The sequence below is a fragment of the Mandrillus leucophaeus genome, unplaced genomic scaffold (genome assembly GCF_000951045.1).
Source record: "Mandrillus leucophaeus isolate KB7577 unplaced genomic scaffold, Mleu.le_1.0 Scaffold290, whole genome shotgun sequence".
Lineage (NCBI taxonomy): Eukaryota > Metazoa > Chordata > Mammalia > Primates > Cercopithecidae > Mandrillus > Mandrillus leucophaeus.
In genome coordinates this window covers 1,738,559-1,763,633 of record NW_012103032.1, presented here as the reverse complement: position 1 = coordinate 1,763,633, position 25,075 = coordinate 1,738,559, and the positions used below count along the sequence as shown (strand labels likewise).

The window sequence follows — 25,075 nt, the reverse complement described above, 5'->3', positions numbered from 1 at the left end:
CGTTTCTTCTCATATTATCTTGACTCTGTATATACTAATTGATATGCCTTGTCTCTAGTCAGATTTCTTGGGTATAGATTTTGCTATTTAGAAGTTAGGTGATATCGTGCAACTAGCTGAGCTAGTCGTGACCAAGTTTTCTTATCTCTAAAATAAGAATGAACAGTAGTATTGATATCCTTAATTGTTTTGAGAATCAGATGAATTAATACAAGTAAAGATAACAGGAAAATAAAAGGTATCTCACATAACAAGCCCTGAATAAATGTCAGAAATGTTAAGGAATAAAACATGGATTAAATGAAATAAAATTCCAAAAGACTTTTGCTGTATTTTCAGTTTGTGGATTCTGGACATCTTTTTGCACTTCACTCATTCTGCCTACAAAAACAAATCACCAGTAATGGAAGCATAGCCAAAATCAAAACCAAAGTCTTCCCAATTATCGTTATTTAAAAACCATTCAAAGCAATTAGAAGGATGATCAAAATCTGCCATATCTTGCACTTTAAGTAAAACCTGAGGACAGAGAAAGCTATCAAGATCAAAGAACTTGTACAGGATAAAACATACACATGGTAAGAACAAAGTGTTGATAGGACTATGTCAGGTGCAGATAAGAATAGAAAAGCCAAGAGGTCAGAGGCATGATTGAACCCAGGGAAAACAACAGTAGGAGCAAACAACCAAAAATATTCACCCCAGAAGGTAGCAGGCTTTGCCTTGTGTGGAAACTACTGTGATTTCTGAAAATAGATATGGCAGGGTCATGTCCTGGGCTAAAGGAAAGATAGCATGGGTAGTGCAAAGCAAACTGAGGAAGCAGCATTGTATTGTAAACAGACATTCAACCTTGTTGCAAAAGAAGGGAGAGCATTTGAGTTGAGAAACCAGCAAATACTGGTTACACTGTCTCACTTTCCCTATCAGATCATACTACTTAGAGCTGAACCTGGAAAATTCCATTCATTCAAATATGAATAAAAAGGAAAGACTAAGCCATATCAATGAAATAAGATCATAATGAAATATACGTCCCAGAACAGTGGCTTATACCTGTAATCCCAGTACATTGGAGGCAGAAGCGGGCAGATCACTTGAGGCCAAGAGTTTAAGACCAGCATGACCAACATAGAGAAACCCCGTCTCTACTAAAACTACAAAAAAAATTAGCTGGGCTTGGTGGCACATTCCTATAATCCTAGGTACTCGGGTGGGAGGCTGAGACACGAGAATTGCTTGAACTTGGGAGGTGGAGATTGCAGTGAACTGAGATGGTGTCTCTGCATTCCAGCCTGGGTGACAGAGCCAGACCCTGTGTCTAAAAAAAAAAAAAAAAAAAGAAAGAAATAGAAGAGCTAAAAATAGAAAGTAACTGTCATTATTTGCAAACGATATCATCATTTAATTGAAAGACTTAAGAGAATCAATGACAATCTATTAGAACCAATAAGGGAGTTGAGCAATGTGGCCAGATACAAGATCTGCATGCAGAAATCAGTAGCTTTCCTATCTTCTGGAAAAAAGGAGTTTGAAAATGTAATTTTAAAAGGAGTGGGTGGGTGCAGTGGCTCACGCCTGTAATCCCAGCACTTTGGAAGGCCAAGGCGGATGGATCACTTGAGGTCAGGAGTTAGAGCCCCCACCTCTACTAAAAATACAAAAATTAGCTGGGCGTGGTGGTGCACACCCGTAGTCCCAGCTGCTCAGAAGGTTGAGGCAAGAGAACCTGGGAGGTGGAGGTTGCAGTGAGCCAAGATGGTGCCACTGCACTCCAGCCTGGGCGATAGCGAGACTCAGTCTCAAAAAAAATAAAAATAAAACAAGGATTCTATACATAATATAGCAAAGATCATGTAATAACTGGTAATAAGCCTATCAGGAAATATATAATACCCATGTGAGGAAAATTATAAAATTTTACTAAAGACTGTAAAGGTGTGAATAAATGGAAAGAGATATCGGTTCCTAGGTGGGAACACTTGATATTGTAAAGATGCCAATTTTCCTCATATTAATCTATAAGTTCAAAATAATCCAAATTAAAATCTTAGAAGGATTTTTCATAGTTCATAAGCTGATTCTAAAACCATATGTAAGACAAGATGCCTAAAAATAGCCAAGAAAAAAAGCAATGAGGTGATCTATGATAAAACCACAGTAATTACAAGAGTGAGGTACTGGAAAAGGAATGGACATAACGAAACAGAAGAGAAAGTCCAGAAACAAATTCATGTTTCTTTCTCTTTTTTTGAGATGGAGTCTGTCTCTGTCACCCAAGCTGGATTACAATGGTGCGATCTCAGCTCACCGCAACCTCTGCCTCCCAAGTTCAAGTGGTTCTCCTACCTCGGCCTCCTGAGTAGCTGGGATTACAGGCGCCTGCCACCATGCTCGACTAATTTTTGTATTTTTAGTAGAGACGGAGTTTCACCACATTGGCCAGGCTGGTCTCAAACTCCTGACCTCAAGTGATCTGCCAGCCTCAGCCTCCCAAAGTGCTAGGATTACAGGCGTGACCTCCCAAAGTGCTAGGATTACAGGCATGAGCCACCGCACCTGGCACAAACTCATGTTCCTTTTTTTTCTTTTTTTTTTTGAAATGGAATTTCACTCTTGTTGCCCAGGCTGGAGTGCAGTGGCATGATCTCAGCTTACCACAACCTCCACCTCCCAGGTTCAAGCGATTCTCCTGCCTCAGCCTCCCGAGTAGCTGGGACTACAGGTATGTGCCACCACACCCAGCTAATTTTGTATTTTTTGTAGAGAGGGGGGTTCCTTCATGTTGGTCAAGCTGGTCTCGAACTTCCAACCTCAGGTGATCTGCCCACCTTGGCCTCCCAAAGTTCTAGGATTACAGGTGTGAGCTACCACACCCAGCTACAAATTCATGTTTCTATGAGACTTTAGTTATGTTAAATTTGGCATTTCAAATTGGTGGAGGAAGAATGCACTATTCAATAAATGACCTTGAGGATAATTGCTTACCAATTAGAAAGAAAATATATTTAGAAACCTGCTCACATAGTTCACACACAAAAAAAATTCCATCTCCATGACGACCTCAATATGAGAAAGAAAAAGTATTAGACAAAAATATAAGAAGAGGGTTTATTACCTTGTAGAAGAAATGTCTTCTTAAGTATGGCATAAAAGCTATAAAATAAAAGATTGACATGTTTGACCATTTAAGTGTTAAAAACTTCACTATGGCCGGGGTAGGATTTTTTCCAGGAATGCATGGTTGGTTTGATACCAGGAATAATATCTAATAAATTAACATAGCAACAAAATAAGGGAGAAAAAAACACATAAACATATTGGGATGGCCGGGTGAGGTGGCTCACGCCTGTCATCCTAGCACTTTGGGAGGCCAAGGTGGGCAGATCACCTGAGGTCAGGAGTTCGAGACCAGCCTGGCCAACGTGGCAAAACACCATCTCTACTAAAAACACAAAAATTAGCCAGGCCTGCTGGCGGGCACCTGTAATCCCAGCTATTGGGGAAGCTGAGGCAGGAGAATTGCTTGAACCTGGGAGGCGGAGGTTGCAGTGAGCTGAGATCATGCCACTGCACTCCAGCCTGGGCAACAAAGAGTGAAACTCCGTCTCAAAAAAAAAAAAAAAAATACATATATATGTGTGTGTGTGTGTGTGTGTATATATGGAAATACTAAAAGAGCATTGATAAAATTCTAGACTTTCCTAATAATAACCCCAAGTAAAACAAAAATAGAAGAAATTGCTAATGTGATAAAGACTACTTGTATAAAACTAATGTCTAAATAGGGAAACGCTAAAGCCATTTCCTTTAGAATCAGAAGCAAAACAGGAATGCACATTATCATAATTATTCAACATTGTTTTAGAAATTCTAGAGACTGCAATAGACAAGAAATGAAATATTGGGTATGAATATAGAGAAGAAAAGGTAAAAACTTTTTCCTCTTCTGATACATAATTGTATACTTGGAAAACTCAGTAAGTTCTAACAAAAATAAATGAAATTAATAAGAGAGTTTGGGGGTGGTAGATATAGCGTGAATATATAAAATTAGTTGTGTTCCTCCATACTAGTAATTATCAGCTGGAAATGTAAATGGGGAAAAGTGTTCCATCCACAGGAGCAATTAAGTACATAAAACACCTGAGAAATATATTAAAAGGACAATTACAGAACTAACTGAAGAGATAGAAAACTATAAAATCTTATTGAGGGACGTAAAAAATATCTGAACAAAAAGAAAGGCAGTAGCCACAATCTTGCCTGAAAGCGTAGCACACTTGGCTGCTAAAGGCTTATGTAAAGTAAAAAAATAAAAGGCTCAGTATAATAAATATGTAAATGTAATACAGTTCAAAGTGTAGTCCCAATAGGGTTTTTGAGGGAGGAGAGGGCTCCAAGTTGGGGGTAGACTTGATAAAATTTTCTTAAAATCAAGTAGCATAATAAATGCCTGAAAATAGCCGAGAAAGCTATAGAAAAGAAAGAGTAATGAAGAGGTTCTCGCCTTACTAGCTGGAAAGCATACTGTAAAGTAATATCATGGAAACAGTGTGGCACTGGCCCAAGGATAGACAGAGCTACATGAGGGTTATGAAAAGTAAGGGAAAAAAAAAAGAATAGACAAATGGATTCATGGAACATAGTAGAAAGCCCAGTAAGAGGCCTCCAACAATATAGTCATTTGAGGCCTGGTGTGGTGGCTCACACCTATAATCCCAACACTTTGGGAGGCCGAGGTGAGCGGATCACAAGGTCAGGATTTTGAGACCAGCCTGACCAACATGGTGAAACCCCATCTCTACTAAAAATACGCACAAAAAATTAGCTGGGCATGGTGGCACGTGCCTGTAATCTCAGCTACTCAGGAGGCTGAGGCAGGGGAATCGCTTGAACCTGGGAGGCGGAGGTTGCAGTGAGCCGAGATCACGCCATTGCACTCCAGCCTGGGCGACAGAGCAAGAGTCCGTCTCAAAAATATATATATATATAGTCATTTGAGTATGACAAAGATGGTATTTCAAGTGCGAAAGAGATATAATTGGTTTCGGCACCAATATTTTTATTCTCTTGAGGCATAAAACATAGACCAGTCATTGGGAGTGGGTGGAGGGGGCCTTGGAGTGCTGAGGGGGCACCTGGTCAGGCCTGGGGTGGGATTGGTCCTCAGCTCCACCATGTCTCGGCCAGGTGTCGCCACGGTGATGGCAGTGGAGGACAGCACGCTGCAAGTGGTGGTGCGGGTGCGGCCCCCCACCCCTCGGGAGCTGGACGGTCAGCGGCGGCCAGTGGTTCAGGTGGTGGACGAGCGGGTGCTGGTGTTTAACCCTGAGGAGCCCGATGGAGGGCTCCCTAGCCTGAAGTGGGGCAGCACCCATGATGGCCCCAAGAAGAAGGGCAAAGACCTGACGTTTGTCTTTGACCGGATCTTTGGTGAGGCGGCCACCCAACAGGACGTGTTCCAGCACACCACGCACAGCATCCTGGACAGCTTCCTTCAGGGCTACAACTGCTCAGGTGAGAACCTCAGCCCTGCCTGGCAGTGGCCTGGCCTCCCTGCCTCCTCCTAAGGGAAGGGTTTCATGTGTCTTCTGGCACGTGCCCGCCTCCCCCAGGCTGGGCACGATTTACTAAGGAGTTTTGTACAATGTCCCATCATGCTCTTTGGGACCCCCATTCATTCATTCAGTCTATGGGGGAGGCCCTCTACTGGGCCCAGGGCTGCACCAGCAAATCAGACAGGACAGTTCCTGTCCACTCGGTGCTCACAGTCTAGAGGGGGGAGGACACCACTCACAGATCACACCCACAGTGTGTGGCGATAAACCAGGGTAAATGGTAAGACGGAGATAACTGTGGGCCTTCAACACCAAAAGCTGCCTCGCCTACAGAAGGAAGGCATAGCCCACACCCATAGTGGAGATCCGGTCATCCCAAATCCACTGGCCTATGGGGGAGCAGAACAAACACACAGAGAACTCCAACCCTGCAGTGGGAACATGGAGGGTGCGATTAGTGGGAGCAGTGGACCAGGGAACACAGGAGGCAAAGGAAAGGGGCTTGAGGGACGAGGGAAGGTCTGAGCTGGGTGGCAAGGCACTGGGGTCCTCCTCCTTACTCTGTCCTCTGCAGTGTTTGCCTACGGGGCTACCGGGGCTGGGAAGACACACACCATGCTGGGAAGGGAGGGGGACCCCGGCATCATGTACCTGACCACCGTGGAACTGTACAGGCGCCTGGAGGCCCGCCAGCAGGAGAAGTGCTTCGAGGTGCTCATCAGCTACCAGGAGGTCGGCTGCCGCTGCCCTGGGCCTCGTTTTCACAACCACCTGGGGGGAAGCAAGCCCATGGGATGGAGTGAGCTGGTGTGGGACAGGGTGGCAGGAAATGGAGAGCTGGGGCCCCTCAAGGAGATAGATATAGCTCAGTGAGAGGCTGCACTGGAGACACCCGCCCGTTCACCCTGCTGTGGTCATATAACACAGTCCCGGGAAGCGCCACTCCTGTGGGTGTCTCAGATACACCCCGGCCTCAGCTCCCCTGTCCAGCCGCTAGGGAGAGGTTTCCTGATGGGCCGCTCTCCCTCAGGCCTTTTCCTTTCTTCCTTTCTCAGGTGTACAATGAGCAGATCCATGACCTCCTGGAACCCAAGGGGCCCCTTGCCATCCGCGAGGACCCCGACAAGGGGGTGGTGGTGCAAGGACTTTCTTTCCACCAGGTGTGGGATTGGGCTTGGGTAGGACGATCGGCCCCATGGGTCCTTGGGGTTCCCTCACAAAACTGTTTGGGGATGCCCTAGGTCCTGTGATGGTGGTGGCAGTGGTGGTGGTATCAAGGGGGTGATGTAGGTTCTGAAGAGCAGCCCTTCCTGTTAGGGGAAAAGTCCTGGTCGGGGAACCCACAGCCCCGTTCCTGGGCCTCTCCTCTGTAGCCAGCCTCAGCTGAGCAGCTGCTGGAGATGCTGACCAGGGGGAACCGTAACCGCACACAGCACCCCACTGATGCCAACGCGACTTCCTCCCGCTCCCATGCCATCTTCCAGGTGAGGTCATGGGTCGCAGCCTGAAACCAGGGCTCCTGATGCCTAGCTCCCCCTCACCCCTGCCATCTCCCTTCAGATCTTTGTGAAGCAGCAGGACAGGGTTCCAGGACTGACCCAGGCTGTCCAGATGGCCAAGATGAGCCTGATTGACCTAGCTGGCTCAGAGCGGGCATCCAGCACCCATGCGAAGGGGGAGCGGCTGCGGGAGGGGGCCAACATCAACCGATCTCTGCTGGCTCTCATCAACGTCCTCAACGCCTTGGCCGACGCAAAGGTAAAGCGGCACAGGCCAGCGTTCCCCCTAGGATAGCAACTGAGCACCTGAACCCAGGGCCAAAGGCCACAGGGCCCCATCCTGGGTCAGTGCCATCAGCCTCCTCACCCCACACCTGCTCACTGCACCCCCCAGGGCCGCAAGACCCATGTGCCCTACCGGGACAGCAAACTGACCCGCCTGCTCAAAGACTCCCTCGGGGGCAACTGCCGCACAGTGATGATCGCTGCCATCAGCCCCTCCAGCCTGGCCTACGAGGACACATACAACACCCTCAAATATGCCGACCGGGCCAAGGAGATCAGGCTCTCGGTGCGTGCTTCCGCCGGGGAGCAGGGAAGGGTGGGACCCAAGCAGCTCCCACAGATCCCTGGGCCAAGTGTCCCCAAGGCAAAGGAAAGAAGTTCCTCTGGCCTGGGCATGGTGGCTCATGCCTGTAATCCCAGCACTTTGGGAGGCCGAGGGGGGCAGATCACCAGAGGTCAGGAGTTCGAGACCAGCCTGGGCAGCACAGTGAAACCCCCGTCTCTACTAAAAATACAAAAATTTGCGGGGCATGGTGGTGGGCGCCTGTAATCCCAGCTACTCCGGAGGCTGAGGCAGAAGAATCATTTGAACCTAAGAGGTGACGGTTGCAATGAGCTGGGATAATGCCACTGCACTCCAGCCTGGGCAACAGAGCTAGACTCTGTCTCAAAAAAAAAGAAGTTCCTCTGTCTTCAGAGAGTCTTTGTGATAGAAGCGACACAGTCCTCATCCCTGGGTGGGAAGTCACCAGCTAAGAGGGGCAAGATGGTCTCCAAAACCAAGGGAGACAGCAGGAGGGTGGCCTCTCATTGGCCAGTGGTCTAGTTCAGACTTGTTTTTAGCAGCAGGAGCATATTTTCAGCAAAACATAAACACTGATATATGCTTTCTGCTACATCTGCTTGACCCCTATCTCCCTCCCTCCCTCCCCTAGGGAGCCCTGGCTCTCCTGGGACCACTGCAAGAACACCCTAACCCTGGCAAGAAGGTCTTATTCGTGGAGTCGGGGGTCTTCTGCCCCTCGCTGTGGTCTTAGGCACGATACTGACCTTCTCTGCTGTGTCTCCCCACTTGCAAGGGTGGGTCATGGGGACATGGGTGAGACCTAGCGCAGTGCCTGGCTGTCGGAGGTAGCTGATAAAAGCTGCTTTGAATGAATAAATAAATCTCTCTCCTATTCCCCATCTCAGCTGAAGAGCAACGTGACCAGCCTGGACTGTCACATCAGCCAGTATGCTACCATCTGCCAACAGCTCCAGGCTGAGGTGAGGAGCCTGCCCTGGGGGCAGAGAGCCAGAGGCAGGAGCTTGAGGGTGTGACCGGGACTCTGTCTGCCCCTCCCCTCCTGTGCTTAGCCGGGGTTCTCTGGGGCTGGGCTGGGCTGCTTCTGTTCCAGGTAGCCGCTCTGAGGAAGAAGCTCCAAGTATATGAAGGGGGAGGCCAACCCCCAAAACAGTACCTCCCAAGATCCCCCAAGTCGGGACCACCACCACAACAGTGAGTTCCACTGCCCATTCCTGCCCCCACCCTGCAGCTCAGCCAGGATGGGGAGCCAGGCCCCCTTCTCCAGTTTCTGGAAGAATAGGACTCCTGGCTTCTGCTCCAATCCCTAGGGTTAAGGGTTCGCACCCAGTGCTGTGTCCAGTGAGTAAATGGCACCCCAGCCCATAAGAGCAGGGCCTACTATTTGAGAGAAGGTGAACTTAGGGGTGTTCGCAAACCAGAAAATCCCTGACCCCTCCTACCCTCAGCTACTGCCCATTTGTCACCTAAGCGTCTGTCCCTTATGGACTCTATATGACCTGGGTGCCACAGAGATCCCACCCGTTCCCTGCTCTCCCACCTGGCCCACATCCTGCCCCTCAAACCCTCCTTTCCCTCTTAGCCTTCCCAGCTCCCCCTTGCCACCCCACCCTCCCAGCCAGCCCTGCACCCCAGAGCTCCCTGCAGGGCCTAGAGCCCTTCAAGAGGAGAGTCTGGGGACAGAGGCCCAGGTGGAGAGGGCCATGGAAGGGAACTCTTCAGACCAGGAGCAGTCCCCAAAGGACCAGGGTGAAGGCCCAGCTGAGGAGGTAGGACTTGGGGGTGTGAGGCCTGGGTAACGGAAGGGCTTGGCGCTAGTGGGATATTGGAAAAAATGCCTCTCCCTGACTCAGAGTCCCTTCAGTCCCGTCTCTCTATGTGGATGTCTTGCACCTTCATCATTAGGAGGATTTCAGATTCTGGGCAGGAAAAAGAAATGATCCATCAGATCGTTGTGTGTTTGGAAGTGACCAAGACCTGGTCATTCTAGGAGCTGTCATTTCCACTCTTGTAGGAGGGAAGGATTTTAGAAACTGTTTATAAAGGTGGGGAGACCATCCTGGCCCCTCTACTTTTGCCTTCTCCTTCCTCTTTAGGTTCCAACACAGATGCCAGAGCAGAACCCCACACATGCACTGCCAGAGTCCCCTGGCCTGATCCTGCAGCCCAACCCAGTTGTGGGCCACCTCTCAGCACAGGAACTGGAACGGGATCGTTCTAAACAGTAGGTATCTTCTTGCTGTATTCTGGAATCCAGGTGGGAGGTGACGGGTTCAGCCTCCCTGGGGGTGGGAATTGGTGTTAAGCACATCACAAAAGCTCTGTCTCTTCATCAGCACTGTCCTTTACTGGGTTTCACCTCTTTGGTGTTATCATCACCTACTCAATTAGCTTATCACCTCTACGTATTCCTCTACATAGCTGGCTGCCCAGCAGGAGAGGGAAGCAAAACGCCAGAGTCCATCCAGGCAGCCAGCAGGCCCTGGGTCAGAGCAGGGCAGTTGGGACTTGCGCTTTGCTTTCCAGTCTGAGGCCAGGCTGCCCATCTACAGCGAGGAGGGGGCAGCCAAGGGAAGCTGAACGTCAGGCTGGGGAAAGGACAGCCTTCCTGAGCCAGTGTTTATCGTGTGTCTTCATCAACGGATTGACTGTGGCTATTTATTCTCGGAAGTAAATATCAACCACTACTCAAAGCCAAAGAAAAATGGATTTTGGACCATTCTTTCTATGCTTCATAGAAAGATGCTGCTAATATTTTTCTCCTTGGCCCCTAGTTCCTAAATCCCCTGCCACTTAGCTCTGTTACTGCCATCCCGCTCTTCCCTCCCCAGCACGCTTCATGCTAGGCAGTGTATTTAAAGCTTCTGGACAGAAGGGCCTGTTTAATTTTATTTCTTGTTGGGGAGTGTCTGTTCCCGACTCAGCAGAAATGCTGCAGTCTGAATAATCGGCAGCTCATTATCTGTCTCCTGCTATCAGGTCCTGCCCGGGGCCCTGGAGAGGAAAGGATGCACTGCTGGGACGTCCCCCTCATCTCCCAGGGAACAACCATGAGCTCCTACCAATGACCCAGGGCCCATCTGCTAGGGATCCCCTGTTATGAGGAGAGAGGACACCAGGGTCCTTATTTCTGCCCTGGCTTTGTGGTCTCCAACAGATTGCTTCAACCTTGGCCTTGACTTGCGGATCATAGTCCCCAGTCTCCCTACTTCTCGGGGATGAAGTACTAATAAAATGTAACAAATCTCCATGCTGGAAACGTCCTAACACCAGATCATTGAAAATATTTCCCTTTGATTTTAGAATTTAGAATCTTGGATCACTAGAGCACTGAGTAGATCTTAGATTTTCCAATTCAGTGGTTTTTCAGATTTTTTTTTTTAATTGTTTTTTGCTACAATGAAATCTAATGCACAGAACAGTCAAAACAGAGTTACTCTGTCTAATGGGTTTTTGAAACCTAATTTGAAAACCCCTGATTTAGACCAGCTCCCCATTTATCAGATGGGGCACTGGAGCCTTTGTTCAGGCTCACATAGCAAGAGGGACGGGGCCAGAGCCTGGATATTTCCCCCAAACGCCCACGCTTCACAATTGTCTAATCTTCCTTGTAATGTGTGGCTCGTGCAGATATAGAATGAGTTTCCACTGTGTCCATTTTAATTTATATCCTGCCTTTTTTCAAAAAGGCCTCGAGGCTGCATTATAAAATGAGTTTGTGTTCCCTGAGCACACCCTGACTGAGGGCAGTGGAGGGGGCTTCCGAGATGTCCAGGCTGGTAGAACTACCTGAGGATAAATCATTTTCCATGGATAATTCCCACTGAGATAATTGTGTTTATTCTTTTATCATAGGTGTGCCTTACAGAAAGAAAATATGCTTTATTAGAATCTAAATTTATAACCTCAATAATCTCATTACCCTCGTCATTTCCTTTAAATAGCCCCCCAGTGCCTGTGAAATACACCTTGATTCACACATACTTTTTCAGGATCCCAATCATTAAATAGAAAGCATGGACTGAATGTGTTTTTGAGGGTTTTCTTAGAACCACGATGAACATACCCTATCTTACATAATCTCCTCTTATCCTAACCAGCAAGATGGTATTATTTCCATTTTACAGGAAACAGTAGTTAGCTAGACCTACAGTGCTTATTACATGCCAGGTATTCTTTAAACATTTTGTCTGTAAAGTAATTCATTCAGTCTTTCCAATAACCCTATGAGGTGGGTGCATTTGTTATCCCCATTCTCAGGTTGTGGAGACTGAGGTTAACCAGTGCATCCAAGATCACAAACCTGGGAGGTATTGGAGCCAGGATGTGAGCAGGAAACTGGCAGTCTAACTTGAGCTGGGCTCTTAACTGCTCCCTTGCACTGCCCTTAGGGTAGATGAACTCATGATTGCAGCACTAGTAAGTGGCAGAGCCAAGAGGAGACTCAGACCTTCTGAGTCCAGGGCCATCCAGTGCCCTTTCCTTATTTCTCAGATCACTGTCTTTGTCATGGGACGTGTTTAGTGGGCGACACCTCCCACCATTACCTGTGGCCATCCTGGCCAGCCTTGGCCTTCAGCAAAAGTATAGCAGAGCAGGAGCAGGAGCAGAGCAGGCTGGGAGGGTGGTGAGCCTGGCCAGCCCGTCTGGAGCGAGGCAGGAGGGAACCAGGGGACCAGTTCAGGCTCCTCAGCCACAGCTGGAGTGATGAGGACAGGTGCATGGCATAGAGGCTCCTGGTCAGGCTGGGTCTGAGCAGGGCTGGGAATCCCCTTTCTTCTGTTCCAGGTTGGCCCTTAAGGTGCTGTGCCTGGCCCAGCGGCAGTACTCCCTGCTCCAAACAGCCAACCTCCTGACCCCCGACATGATCAAGGAGTTTGAGACCCTACAGCAGCTGGTGCAAGAGGAAAAACCTGAGCCTGGGGCAGAGGCCTCTAGCACTTCTGGCCTGGCCAGGGGGGCACCTCTGACTCAGGAGCTGTGTTCAGAGTCAAGTGAGTCTCATCCTGCTCTCCCTGCCTGTGGGTGCTGTCTTCAAGGCCCCACTGGGGCTGAGGGGTGTCCAGGGGCCTCAGTTACTGGGTTTTGCTGCTGTAGGAGGCTGGGCCCCTGGGATCCTAGACTTCTGCACACAGAGTGGCCCCAGGAGACCTGAGGGGTTATGGGCTCCTTCATGTCTCCAGTGTCTGGCTCCCCAAGTTCTACAAATTCTCCTTCCTTCTGTGCAGTTCCTGTGCAGTCTCCTCTCCACCCAGAGCCTCCAGGATACACTGGCCCTGTGACCCGGACCATGGCGAGGCAACTGAGTGGCCCCCTGCACACGCTGGGGATCCCATCTGGACCTAACTACACACCAGCCCAGGAATCCCGATGGCCCATGGAGAAGAAGAAGAGGAGGAGACCAAGCCCCTTGGAGCCAGACAGTCCCATGGCCCCAAAGCGGGGCACCAAGCGCCAGCGCCAGTCCTTCCTGCCCTGCCTGAGGAGAGGGTCTCTGCCTGACGCCCAACCTTCACAGGGGCCCAGCACCCCCAAAGGAGAAAGGGCCTCCTCCCCCTGCCATTCCCCTCACTTTTGCCCAACCACAGTCATCAAAAGCCGGGTGCCCCTAGGCCCTTCCGCCATGCAGAACTGCTCCACCCCGCTGGCCCTGCCCACTCGAGACCTCAACGCCACCTTCGATCTCTCCGAGGAGCCTCCCTCAAAGCCCAGTTTCCATGAATGCATTGGCTGGGACAAAATCCCCCAGGAGCTGAGCAGGCTAGACCAGCCCTTCATCCCCAGGTGGGTCTCCCAGTCTCGCTCCACCCCTTCCGTCGGGGTCACTGGTCAGCAAGGGACTTCTTGGTGCTGCTGAGAAATATGGAGGACAGCCTGACTCGTGGAGCTGGGACGGCTCCTATCTGTTCCCCTTTGGTTGTGATCCGCTTTGCTCCCCAGGCCCAGGAGAGCCTATACAGCTATACAGCTGCCAAGGAGGCGTCACTTCCCTCGAGGCGCCTGCCTGGTCTGTCCATGCTGCAAAGCCACCCACTCTCTGCTGGTTTGTAGCTAATGGGACCCCAACTTGGAAAGAGTCAGCAGGGAACAGGAATGTACTAGGGGAGCCCAACACTACTGTTCCTGTCTTTACTCGGGCTCTTTGACCTGGGCTGCATTCTATGTTCCACTAGGAAATACCTCTTTCTGCCACTTCTACTCCAGATTTTGGCCTCTGGCCCAGCATCTGGAACAGGAAAGGGGGTCCTTAGAAAACTCAGTTCAGTATTTTCCAGTGAGAAGATGAAGCTCTCACTCCCCCTTTCCACACACATGGCAGGGAAGGGGAACAGCAGCCCGCTCAGGACAGTCCAAGGCCAAGAACCAGGGGCAGACTGACCTGCACCTGTGGTGCAGAGGCTGGCAGGCTCTGCCTACCTGTGCCCTGCCCCCTTCCACAGCCCAAGAAGCAACTCTTGGTAACAAGCGCAGAGCCGGGCAGGTGGAAGGGTGAAACTGTTTGAACTCCAGTTCCCTGGGTGCACCAGAAACTGACATCTGGATGTCCTCCCAGAGCAGGCCTGTCACTCAGCTGTCAGCCAGGCAGAGTGAGGCAGGGAGAGGAATCCACCTCTTTGTAGAAGAAACCTCAGAGGTCATCTTGTCCAACCACCCTCCCCCATGCCTGAGCTGGGGGCTGGAGGGAGGAAGCGGCTGGCCCTGCTTCAGGTTCCCTGCTGATCGGCCTCCTTCCCCTCCCTCCCTCCCTCCCTAGGGGATCCATGCCCCTATTCACCATGAAGGGTCTCAAGCCAACATCTTCCCTCCCTGGGACCTCTGCCTGCCAGAAGAAGCGCATTGCGAGGTGAGATTTTGGAGGGGTCGGTTGTCTGGGAGAAGGAGCTCGCTCTCAGCAGGGCAGCAGACACCTGGGCCGACTCTGGGCCCCCAGTGTCTCTGTCTCTGGACCCCCCGAGCAAGCAGCTGAGGTCCTGTGAGCAGGGTGCGCATCTAGTTCTCCACCTGAGGTTTCCTTGGCCCTTGCTATCCCAGGATCACCCAGAGCTGATCCACGAGGGAGGCGCTCAGCACCCATTGGTCCGTGAGGGAGGTGCTGCACACTATTAATCCAGCAAAGGGACTCTCCATCCTCACCGCTACTTCCCTCTCATATCCCCAACCCTAGACACTGCCTCTCCCGCCCTTAGATCCGGCTCTGGAAGCTCCTGCTGGCGCCCAGCATCCTTTGCTCTCAGAGCTTAGTGTTGAGTATTTACATGCCCCACTCAATGCACACCCATAGTCCAGAGACAGGGCCGTAACCGTCCACCTTCCCTCCTTTCCTCCCTCAGTTCCTCAGTCTCCCGTGGCCGCAGCCGCATCGCCCGCCTCCCCAGCAGCACTTTGAAGAGGCCAGCTGGGCCGCTTGTACTCCCAGGTGACTGGCACTAGGGACAGGGATAGCCTGGGCCATGGAGGCCAATGAAGACAAGAAGCAGGAGGGCGCAGGGGGGTGCTGAGACCCAGAAGAAAGGAGGGCCTAGGGTACTGCCAAGCATCTCACGGGCACTGCTGATGAGACAGGTGGGAGGTGGGCTGGAGGACGGGGACAGAGCCTCACTTTCCTTCCTCGCTGCACTCCCCGCCACCATCCAACTGGCCTGCAGAGCTGCCCTTGAGTCCCCTGTGCCCTAGCAACCAGAGGAGTGGAAAGGACCTCATCAGGGTGGGGAGAGCGCTGTCAGCGGGGAACGGCGTCACCAAGGTGTCCTGACCGTGAGAATGTCCTGATCACCAAGGTGTCCTAACCCACCGGCCCCTCTATGCTGGATAGACCTGGAGCCACCTGCACCAGGAGCTGGACCTGTCTTCCTTACCTGGGAGCAATTAGTGCCAACACACCTTCGCTGTATTAACATCCCTTCCCAGACATCACCCTGCTACTCACCCTCTGTTAATCTCCTGTTACACTCAGCTTCTTAGCATGTACATATTCATTTGTGAGTGTTAACGTGCTGCTATTTTTTGGTTTTGGTTTTGGTTTTGGTTTTGAGATGGAGTCTCACTCTGTCGCCCAGGCCGGAGTGCAGTGGTACGATCTCGGCTCACTGCAACCTCCGCCTCCTGGGTCCAAGTAATTCTCCTGCCTCAGCTTTCCAAGTAGCTGGGATTACAGGTGCCCGCCACCATGCCCAGCTAATTTTCATCTGTTTAATAGAGATGGGGTTTTGCCATGTTGGCCAGGCTAGTCTTGAACTCCTGACCTCAGGTGATCCGCTTGCCTCAGCTTCCCAAAGTGCTGAGATTATAGGCGTGAGCCACCGCGCCTGACCCATGTTGCTGTTTTAAAGGTGCTGCCATGTTCCCCCCTCATTTTTAATTTTTATTTTGCTTGAGACAGAATCTTGCTCTGTGACCCAGGCTGGAGTGCAGTTGCATGATCTCGGCTCACTGCAACCTCCGCCTCCCAGGTTACTCTCCTGCCTCAGCCTCCCTAGTAGCTGGGACTACAGGTCCCCCCGCCACCACACCCAGCTAATTTTTTTGTATCTTTAGTAGAGACAGGGTTTCACCGTGTTAGCCAGGCTAGTCTCAATCTCCTGACCTCGTGATCCACCTGCCTCAGCCTCCCAAAGTGCTGAGATTACAGGCATGAGCCACCGCGCCCGGCCTCCCCTCTCATTTATGATGCCCTCTGTGCAGGCAGACGGCTCTTGGGCTCTTTTCCCCACCTGTCTCTAACACAGGCCCCACAGTGTTGGCCATGGGCAGTGGAGGAGGAGTGAGGATGGGTTGGGGAGCAGGGAGTCGCAGCTTGGCTCTTCCTGGTTTCTGAGACGGGCATCTTCATCCCTACTCCCCTCAGTCCCCAACCACAGTCCTGGTGAAGATAATGGTGCCTTGATTTCCAAATGAAGACAGCTTTATTGTTTCACTCTATTGTAAATAGGATACACGTTCAGTGTAAAAGTGTAAAGAAAGGGGAATTCAGCCTTAATGCTGCACCCAGATACAAATGCTAATGATACTTGGGTTTATAGCCTTCTGATCCTTTATTTCTACATATATATATATATAGATATATACATATATTTTTGGTATAACAGTAAACCGTCTCCATCCTTGGTGTGTGTGTCTCTCTGTACACCTAGATAGGATAGCAACACCTTCCCTTTCTCACCTTCCTACTCTTAAGACCTCAGGAAACTTCTGAGTATATACAGAAAACAGTTCTCACTCTGCCTCCTCCTGGAGCCTGAGGTCTGAGCCCGGCTCTTCACTCCACAGCCCAATACACCTTGCAGGGCCTCCTCTTCTCCGTGGGTTTGGGGTAATTGCACCTGGAGGTCTCTTCCACCCTTCTCCAGCCTTGGGGGTGGGTTGCTAGGAGTTCTACCTTCTTAGTGGTCACCAGGTCTTAGGTGAGGCTCCAAGCTAAACCCCGCAGGCCTGAGTCCAGTGCAGTCTGCTATGCCGCCATGCCTCCACCTGGTTCGTGACTTCCATCTCCACTCCCTTGGATTGTGTGACAGTGCCACATAAGTTTCCCTCCATTCTCCCCATGAAGACATGGTTGGCTGAATGAATTAATAGTGTAAACAAAATTACAGGAGTCTGTGTTTAACCTGCTTCTGAAAACAAACATGTTAAAGGTATTTAGAGCATTGTGAGAAGCATGTAAATAAATGCGGCTAATTTCAAGTGAGTCCTGGCTGTTCTGGGGGAGCAGCCTCTACCAGGTCAGCCCCTCAGCTCTGAACCCTTTTTGTTTCTGTTTTGTTTTGTTTTGAGACAGAGTCTCACTGCAGCTCCCAGGCTGTAGTGCAGTGGTGCGATTTTGGCTTACTGCAAGCTCTGCTTCCCCGGTTCAAACAATTCTCCTGCTTCAGTCTCCCGAAGTGCTGGGACTACAGGTGTGAGCTACCACACCTGGCTCACACCTCTATTTTTAGTAGAGACAGGGTTTCACCATGTTGGCCAGGCTGGTCTCGAACTCCTGACCTCAAGTGATCCACCCACCTCGGCTTCCCAAAGTGCTAGGACTACAGGCATGAGCCACCGTGCCTGGCCTCTGAGCCCTTTTTGGAGTAGAGGAAAGAATAGCCAGGAGCATCGAGCACCCACTGGCTGCCAGGCCCTTCACCGAGCTGCGTCACCTCATAAGGGAGATAATGATAGGCTCCGAAAGGGTCACAAAACTTGCCCAGAGTTAGACTCAAGCGTTCTGGATCTGAGGTCTGCTTCTCTGCTCACACCGAGCTGCTCTCCTCCAGAAGTGAATAATGTCTGCTCACTTTTAGAGGGAAGTGAAAAGGACAGACATTTCATGTGCTTGGGGTTCCCTCCTTTCCAATTAGTCTTAATGAGGTTTCCCCCTACTCTGTACCATGATTTCCAGAGAAGCAGTCACAGATTCACATCATCATAGCCCCCAGCACCCTGGCATGGTGCCTTGACCTCAGGAGGCCTTGCTGAGCGTTGGTTGGATTCAAATTGAATAATATCCGCCATTTCCCGGGGCTTTCACATATATTATCTTATTTGATCATCACCATTACCCCTGCAAGTGCGGAGGCAGCAGGCACAGGGCAAGGCAGCTGGTAACGAGGGCCAGGAGGGCAACCTTCACCCAATAGGGTCCATTGCACGGGGCAGAATTTTGCCTGGGCTAGGGGCAGCTCAAGTGGAAGAGGTCACTCTTGACAAGCGTGTTCTACAGCTGGTCATTCACTCGGCAAACATTTGTGGCTGTGTGGTGCAAACTGTGCTCCCAGGTGACCCATTAAATTCACAAAGACTCTGTGCTGATGGAGTCAAGCACGTGCGGCTCCTGCCCTCAATCACAGGAGGTCGGGCTGAGAATGCTCGCTCACAGTGTGGCGTCCCCCACGCCAGGAGGCAGCTTGGCTGGTCTGAGCTTTGAGCTTCGCAGGGAGCTGGCAGGGGCTCCAGGGTGCAGCAAGCTGACAGCCAGCTCCCAGCTGACCTCCGTGGGCGGCGATGAGACTCAGATTGGATTGTTCTTACGTAAAGAGTCATCCATGAGAAGCGGCGATCGATGGCTCCCCATCCGCTGAGGACCCAGCCTTGTCTAATGCCCCCCTCTCCCCGCCTCATCCTGCCTCTTCCACCCCGAAGGCCTGGCAGAGCCTCTCACTCCACCTCTATGAGTTTAGAAATCCTCGTGCCCCAGGCCTTTTATGCCAACCTCCTTGCTTGACTCAGTTCCCACAGCTCACACTTGGGTCCCCACCCTGGGGTACAAATCCTGCCCAGTTCAGAGAACCAGGCTCAGTGCCAGGGGCTGAAAACAGAACAAGACATGGTCCCTCCATGCACAAAATCAGGATGGCACCTGTTCCTATCACCTGAGTGTAAGCCAAAATCTCAATCAGTGTTGGTATCTGCCAAGGAGAAGGGGTTGGGTTTTCTCTCTGTGTCCCCCTTACACATGGCTATCAGCTTGGCCCACAAAGGGGACTTCATCACCACCTGGGGAGCCTCTTTGAGGTACTAACTCAGGAGTGCTGCCTCCCAGACCCCCAGATTCCCCTAGGAATGTCCCCTTGGCTCTTGGTCATGTCTGGAGCATCCCAGCTCCCAGGAAGAATTTGGTTCATGGTCATCTTCCCTTCTTCCATGGTTCTTTGTGAAGAAGGGTCCAGGAGGACTTGAGATAAAGAATGTGGGGGCCGGCATGGTGGTTCACACCTGTAATCCCAGCACTTTGGGAGGCCGAGGTGGGAGGATCACTTGAGGTCAGGAGCTCAAGACCAGCCTGGCCAACATGGTGAAACCCCGTCTCCACTAAAAATACAAAAATTTAGCCGAGCATGGTGTAATCCCAGCTACTTGGGAGGCTGAGGCAGGAGAATCACTTGAACCTGAGAGGCAGAAGCTGCAGTGAGCCAAGAGATTGTGCCACTGCACTCCAGCCTGGGCGACAGAGAGAGACTCCGCCTCAAAAAAAAAAAAGAATATGGGGCAGGGGAATCACCACAGAGGCCCCACCAGAGACGGTGGCTGTGTTTTCCAGCTCACCCTGAGGGCTTCCCCCAGCTCACTTGCAGCCCTCCTGCCTCCGTTCTCCGTTTCTCCGGCTCATCCTGTCCATTTGGAGGACTGCTGGGTTGGCCACCCGCCAGCCGCTCCTCCCACCAGGGCCACATCTGGTCCCGCCTTTCACCCTCCAGAGGGAGCCAATCAGGGAGGTTGAGGAGAGTGGGGAACAGAGCAGATCAGGGAAAGCAATTAAAAAGCTGCTCTCAGGGTTACAAGCTGGGAGGTCGGGGGCAGGCTGGAGCAGGCCCTGGCTGGGTGGGGAAAAGCAAGGAAGAATGGGCCTGAGCTTATCAACCCCAGCGCAGCAGCCTGGGGTCTGTGAAGGTGAGTGAGCCAATGCTGAGAAGGCCAGGGAAGAGCAAGGGGAAGGGACCCAGAGTTCGGCCAGGAACCATTCTGCAGCCACAGGAGTCGGTTCTAGACAGCAGAGCCTGGCTGGGCACAGGCTGAGGATGCGGGTAAGGAATGGGCCCTACCCTGAGGCAGCCCCCTCTCCAACAGAATGGAGCTCCTGCCCTCAAGGAGCTCCCATCTGACAATGAGCCATGGGTTCTAACCCGGGAGCCCCTATCCAAGGGAAGAGGATGACTCCTGTCCTGTGGGTGCTTTAGCCTGGGATTGGGAGAAACACTGTCCTTAGAGAGACCCCAATTTGCTGGGAAGACATAGGTCCTAGCATCAGGAAGTCCCCATCTGTTGGGGGAAAGGCACGGGCCCTCTCCTTGTAAAGCTTCAGGCTGAGATGCAAATGAGACCCACACCCGAGAGAGAATGACACACAGAGCTTTTCAAACTGGATGGAGTTGTGGGCTCAAGTCTAGGGATGGGGAGGGGTGAGGGTGGAGAAAACAGCACCCACTGGGGGAGTCAGAGAGCCAAGAAAGCAGGTGGGAAAGCAGTCTCTGCTCTGAGCCGGCAGAGAGAACTTGCCTGTGGAGACGAAGCCACCACCAGCTCGTGGTCTGGGGGTAGACAGTGCTGGCTCTCCCCCGTGCCTCACCAGCTGCTGCCCTCTGTCCTGTCCACACTGCCAAGTAACTGTTCTTGGGGGAGGGATGTCCACTTACTCCCAAAGGAGTTAACAGGACACAGGAGCCCCTTCAGAGGCCCCAGCTCCCGCCCCTCCGCCAACCCCATCGAAGATCCCCTAACATGTTGATAGGTAAAGCCCCTGGGAGGTGTTATGAAATGGAAGCTCTAATTTGTCAAGCACCTGTTGTGTCCAGCTTTCACTGATTTTATTCTTACAACTGGGGAGCAGGCATGGCTGAATCCCCATTTTACAGACATAGAAATGAAGACTCTGGCAAGGTTCTTGAAGTCATCAAAGACTGCATAGCTATTGAGTGGCCAAGGCTTTGCTCCCTCTCCTTGAGGACAGTGCTGTAGCAGTCAGAGTCAAGTCTAGAGAACAAAGGGGCTGATGCCTCTGGGTGAAACAAATCTGGGTTTTAGAAAACTCCACCTGCAGCTACCAGACAGGCTTTCTCCCTGCCTCTAAACTGCGGTGGCTGTGGCCGCTCACACCTGACCAGCTGAGCACCGCCATCTAGTGGCCACTAGGCTCAGTTCCCTTCCACAGGAACGGGTCATGGATGAACAGACTTGCCGGTCACCAAGGCTCAGCCAGAGACACTGTGTTCTCTTCACCCAACTTGCTGACCACCACGCCGTGCCAGGCACTGGGCCAGGGCCAAGGGCCCAAGCAGAACCAGTGGGCAGCAGTCACGTGGTAAAACTGCCGTTTGAATTAGAGGCTGGCCTATTTGCAAACACCAGGCACCTTGGGTGAGGGTTGATGCCACATACGGGGTTGGTCTGTCCCAGGAGGCATCTGGGCTTTACCCTGTAAGCAGAAGGTCATCTAGCAGATTCTGATGCAAGGGAAGGGCACGGGGAGGTCATCTTGTCCCCACCTCGGCTTGAAGCAGGAATAGCTTGGCTGTAGGCTCCTTGAAAGGGCATCCAGGCATCTCTCTCCATGGCTGGTACTATCCTGTTGTGCAGTCTAGGCGCCAGTCTAGGGTTTGGCCTGACGCTTTAGAAGTTGGGGCCTTCCAGGCCGGGCGCGGTGGCTCATGCCTGTAATCCCAGCACTTTGGGAGGCCGAGGCGGGCAGATCACAAGGTCACGAGATTGAGACCATCCTGGCTAACACGGTGAAACCCTGTCTCTACTAAAAATACAAAAAAATTAGCCGGGCGTGGTGGCGGGCACCTGTAGTCCCAGCTACTCGGGAGGCTGAGGCAGGAGAATGGCGTGAACCTGGGAGGCGGAGCTTGCAGTGAGCCGAGATCGTGCCACTGCACTCCAGCCCGGGCGACAGAGCGAGACTGTCTCAAAAAAAAAAAAAAAAAAAAAAGAAGAAGAAGTTGGGGCCTTCCATTCAGGGAAGCAGGAAAGGAGGCACCCCAGAGAATGGGGTCTGAGCCAGGCTAGGAGGATGGAGGGGCTGGGTGGAGGCTGGAAGGGCTGAGGGCCTACCCTTCTCTGTCTGCTGTGTCTGCCTGCAGCAGATGCAAATCAGAGTGTAGTTTAGAACAGAGAGAGGACAGGCACAGCGGCTCACACCTGTAATCCTAGCACTTTGGGAGGTTGAGGCCGGAGCATCACTTGAGGCCAGGAGTTCAACACCAGCCTGGGCAACATAACAAGACTTGGTCTCTTTAAAAAAAAATTATTTGGGCGCAGGGTCATGTGCCTGTAGTCCCAGCTACCTGGGAGGCTGCGGCAGGAGGATTGCTCGAGCTCAGAAGTCTGAGGCTGCCGTGGGCTATGATGGCACCACTGCAATCTGGTTCTGGGTGGCAGAGTGAGACCCTGTCTCTTAAAAGAAAAAAAAGAGAGAGAGAGAGGGAGAGAACATACTGTCATACTGTCCACCATTAGGGCTTGGTACATGAATGCATATAGTGGAAAATCATGCAGCTGGTAAATGATGATGCAGACAAATATTTATTGATATGGAAAGATGTTCACAACATATTGTTGAGTGAGAAAACCAAATTACAAAATAATTTGTACAGCATGAGCCCATTTTGAAAAACATGATTTTATATGTGTGGAAAAAATCTGGTAGTGTTTACCTCCAGGTGGCAAAATGATGGCTAATTACATTTTTTTGTATTGTTTATCTATAGTTTCTGACTTTTCTACAGTGAATATTTAATTTAAAAGATAATGAAAGTTTGGAAAACAACCATGACCAAATCTGTCTATATCTTTGGTTCTCTGTGCAGACATCTTTAGATAGTTAAGGGTTGGCCAGGCATGATCTGTATGTACCGGTTGTACAAGTCACGCCTGTAATCCCAGGACTTTGGGAGGAAGAGGTTGGAGGGTCGCTTGAGCCCAACAGTTCGAGACCAGCCTGGGCAACATGGTGAAACCTTGTCTCTACAAAAACACTAAATGAGCTGGGCATGGTGGTGTACCTCTGTGGTCCCAGCTACTTGGGAGGCTGAGGTGGGTGGATTGCTTCAGCCAGGGAGGTTGAGGCTGCAGTGAGCTGTGATAGCACCACTGCACTCTAGCCTGGGCAACAGAGCAAGACCCTGTCTCAAAAAACAAAAACAAGATAGTTAAGGGCTGAGTGTGAGGAAAGGTCTGAGGGTTGAGAGGGGGTGGAGGATGTACCTGGGCCTGTGACAGGGGCCCACGGAGGTGGCTGATGGCAAAGGCTGGGGGACTCCAACTGCTGATGCTGAAACAACCTTGTGTTTCACATACATAGGGACAGTTTACTGAGCTTCAATGACAAGCATCTCCTGCTTATCACATCTTGTCTCTCCAGGACAGCTTTGCCCTCATTTTAACTAGACTTCCCTTGATCCAAAAGGGAAGACCACACGCTGTGACTTGCTGGGCAGCCTGGAAAGGCGGGCCACTCCTAGCCACAGAGATGAGAGTTGAGACAAGAGCTCATCCCCAGTCTTCCTTTTCTATTTTGTTTATTTTATTTTTTTATTTATTGAGACAGAGTCTCACTCTGTCACCCAGGCCGGAGTGCAGTGATGCGACCTTGGCTCACTGCAGTCTCCACTTCCTGGGCTCAAGTGATCCTCCCACCTCAGCCTCCTGAATAGCTGGGACCACAGGAATGCACCACCATACCTGGCTAATTTTTTGGTTCACCACATTGCCCAGGCTGGTCTCGAACTCCTGGACTCAAGCAATCCGCCCACCTCGGCCTCCCAAAGTGCTAGGATCACACACATGAGCCACTACGCCCAGCCTTGCTCTTCCTTGAAAGCCTCCTGTCCTTCCCCAGGTCCCCAATTCATAGCAGGATCAAAGGTCATTGGGCCCTCGCCCCCTCTTCAAGATTCTCCTCCCTATGTCACTGCTCAGGCCCAGAGTCAGACGTGACTAGAGCCTAAGGGGCTCTCACCTCTCTCTCTGTGCCGGGACTCACAGAGGGGAACCTCAGCAGGCAGTCTGTCCATCACATGCCCAAATGAGGAGCATACCCTGGGCTAGGCACAGTGGCGCACAACTGTAATCCCAGCACTTTGGGAGGCTGATGTGGGAGGATCGCTTAAGCCCAAAAGTTCTAAACCAGCCTGGGTGACACGGCAAGACCCTATCTCTACAAAAAAGGTTTAAAAATTAGCCAGGTATGGTGGTGCACATCTGTAGTCCCAGCTATTCAGGAGGCTGAGGTGGGAGGATCGCTTGAGGCTGGGAGGTTGAGGCTGCAGTGAGTCATGGTTGTACCACTGCACTCCAGCCAGGGTGACAGTGAGACCCTGTCTCAAAAGACAAAAAAAAAAAAAAAAAAAAAAGAACATATCCTGGTAATATCCTGGTATGGAGTAGGGGACATTGCTCTCACAGGCTTGGGAGCCTGAGCTGGCTCTGTAAGCTGGGGAGGAGGCAGACAGCCAGGCCTTGTCTGCAAGCAAACCTGGCAGTGCTGGGCTGGCCGCCCCCCAGGGCCTCCTCTTCATGCCCAGTGAATGACTCACCTTGGCACAGACACAATGGTCGGGGTGGGCACACTGCCTGCTTCCCGCCGCACCCCAGTCCCCCTCAAATGCCTTCCGAGAAGCCCATTGAGCAGGGGGCTTGCATTGCACCCCAGCCTGACAGCCTGGCATCTTGGGATAAAAGCAGCACAGCCCCCTAGGGGCTGCCCTTGCTGTGTGGCGCCACTGGCGGTGGAGAACAAGGCTCTATTCAGCAAGTGCCCAGGAAAGAGGATCAGGGGAGGCCCAGGCATGGACAGTGGGTGGCAGGCGGGAAGAGGAGGGCTGTCTGCTTCCCAGAAGTCCAAGTACACAAATGGGTGAGGGGACTGGGCAGGGTTCTGACCCTGCGGGACCAGAGTGGAGGGCGTAGATGGACCTGAAGTCTCCAGGGACAACAGGGCCCAGGTCTCACGC

General features: G+C 51.5%; 1 protein-coding gene across 3 annotated transcripts in view; it reads left to right on the top strand.

Annotated features, from left to right (window-relative positions):
• Positions 1–16,755, top strand: part of KIF18B (kinesin family member 18B) — a 24,025-nt gene extending 7,270 nt beyond the window's left edge. Inside the window, exons 2-16 of one of the 3 annotated variants that reach the window (XM_011985951.1) lie at positions 5,194–5,520; positions 6,136–6,293; positions 6,617–6,721; positions 6,935–7,045; positions 7,122–7,319; positions 7,455–7,631; positions 8,537–8,611; positions 8,743–8,843; positions 9,268–9,418; positions 9,746–9,873; positions 12,438–12,643; positions 12,878–13,433; positions 14,404–14,493; positions 14,981–15,066; positions 15,296–16,755. In XM_011985951.1, the coding sequence (XP_011841341.1) occupies positions 5,208–5,520; positions 6,136–6,293; positions 6,617–6,721; positions 6,935–7,045; positions 7,122–7,319; positions 7,455–7,631; positions 8,537–8,611; positions 8,743–8,843; positions 9,268–9,418; positions 9,746–9,873; positions 12,438–12,643; positions 12,878–13,433; positions 14,404–14,493; positions 14,981–15,066; positions 15,296–15,402 (2,562 nt within the window). In that variant the 5' untranslated portion in view covers positions 5,194–5,207 and the 3' untranslated portion in view covers positions 15,403–16,755. Of the gene's footprint in view, positions 1–5,180; positions 5,521–6,135; positions 6,294–6,616; positions 6,722–6,934; positions 7,046–7,121; positions 7,320–7,454; positions 7,632–8,536; positions 8,612–8,742; positions 8,844–9,231; positions 9,419–9,745; positions 9,874–12,437; positions 12,644–12,877; positions 13,434–14,403; positions 14,494–14,980 lie in introns of those variants that run through there. The other 2 variants (XM_011985950.1, XM_011985952.1) reach the window with 2 other exon arrangements.
• The last annotated feature ends 8,320 nt before the right edge of the window (positions 16,756–25,075 follow it).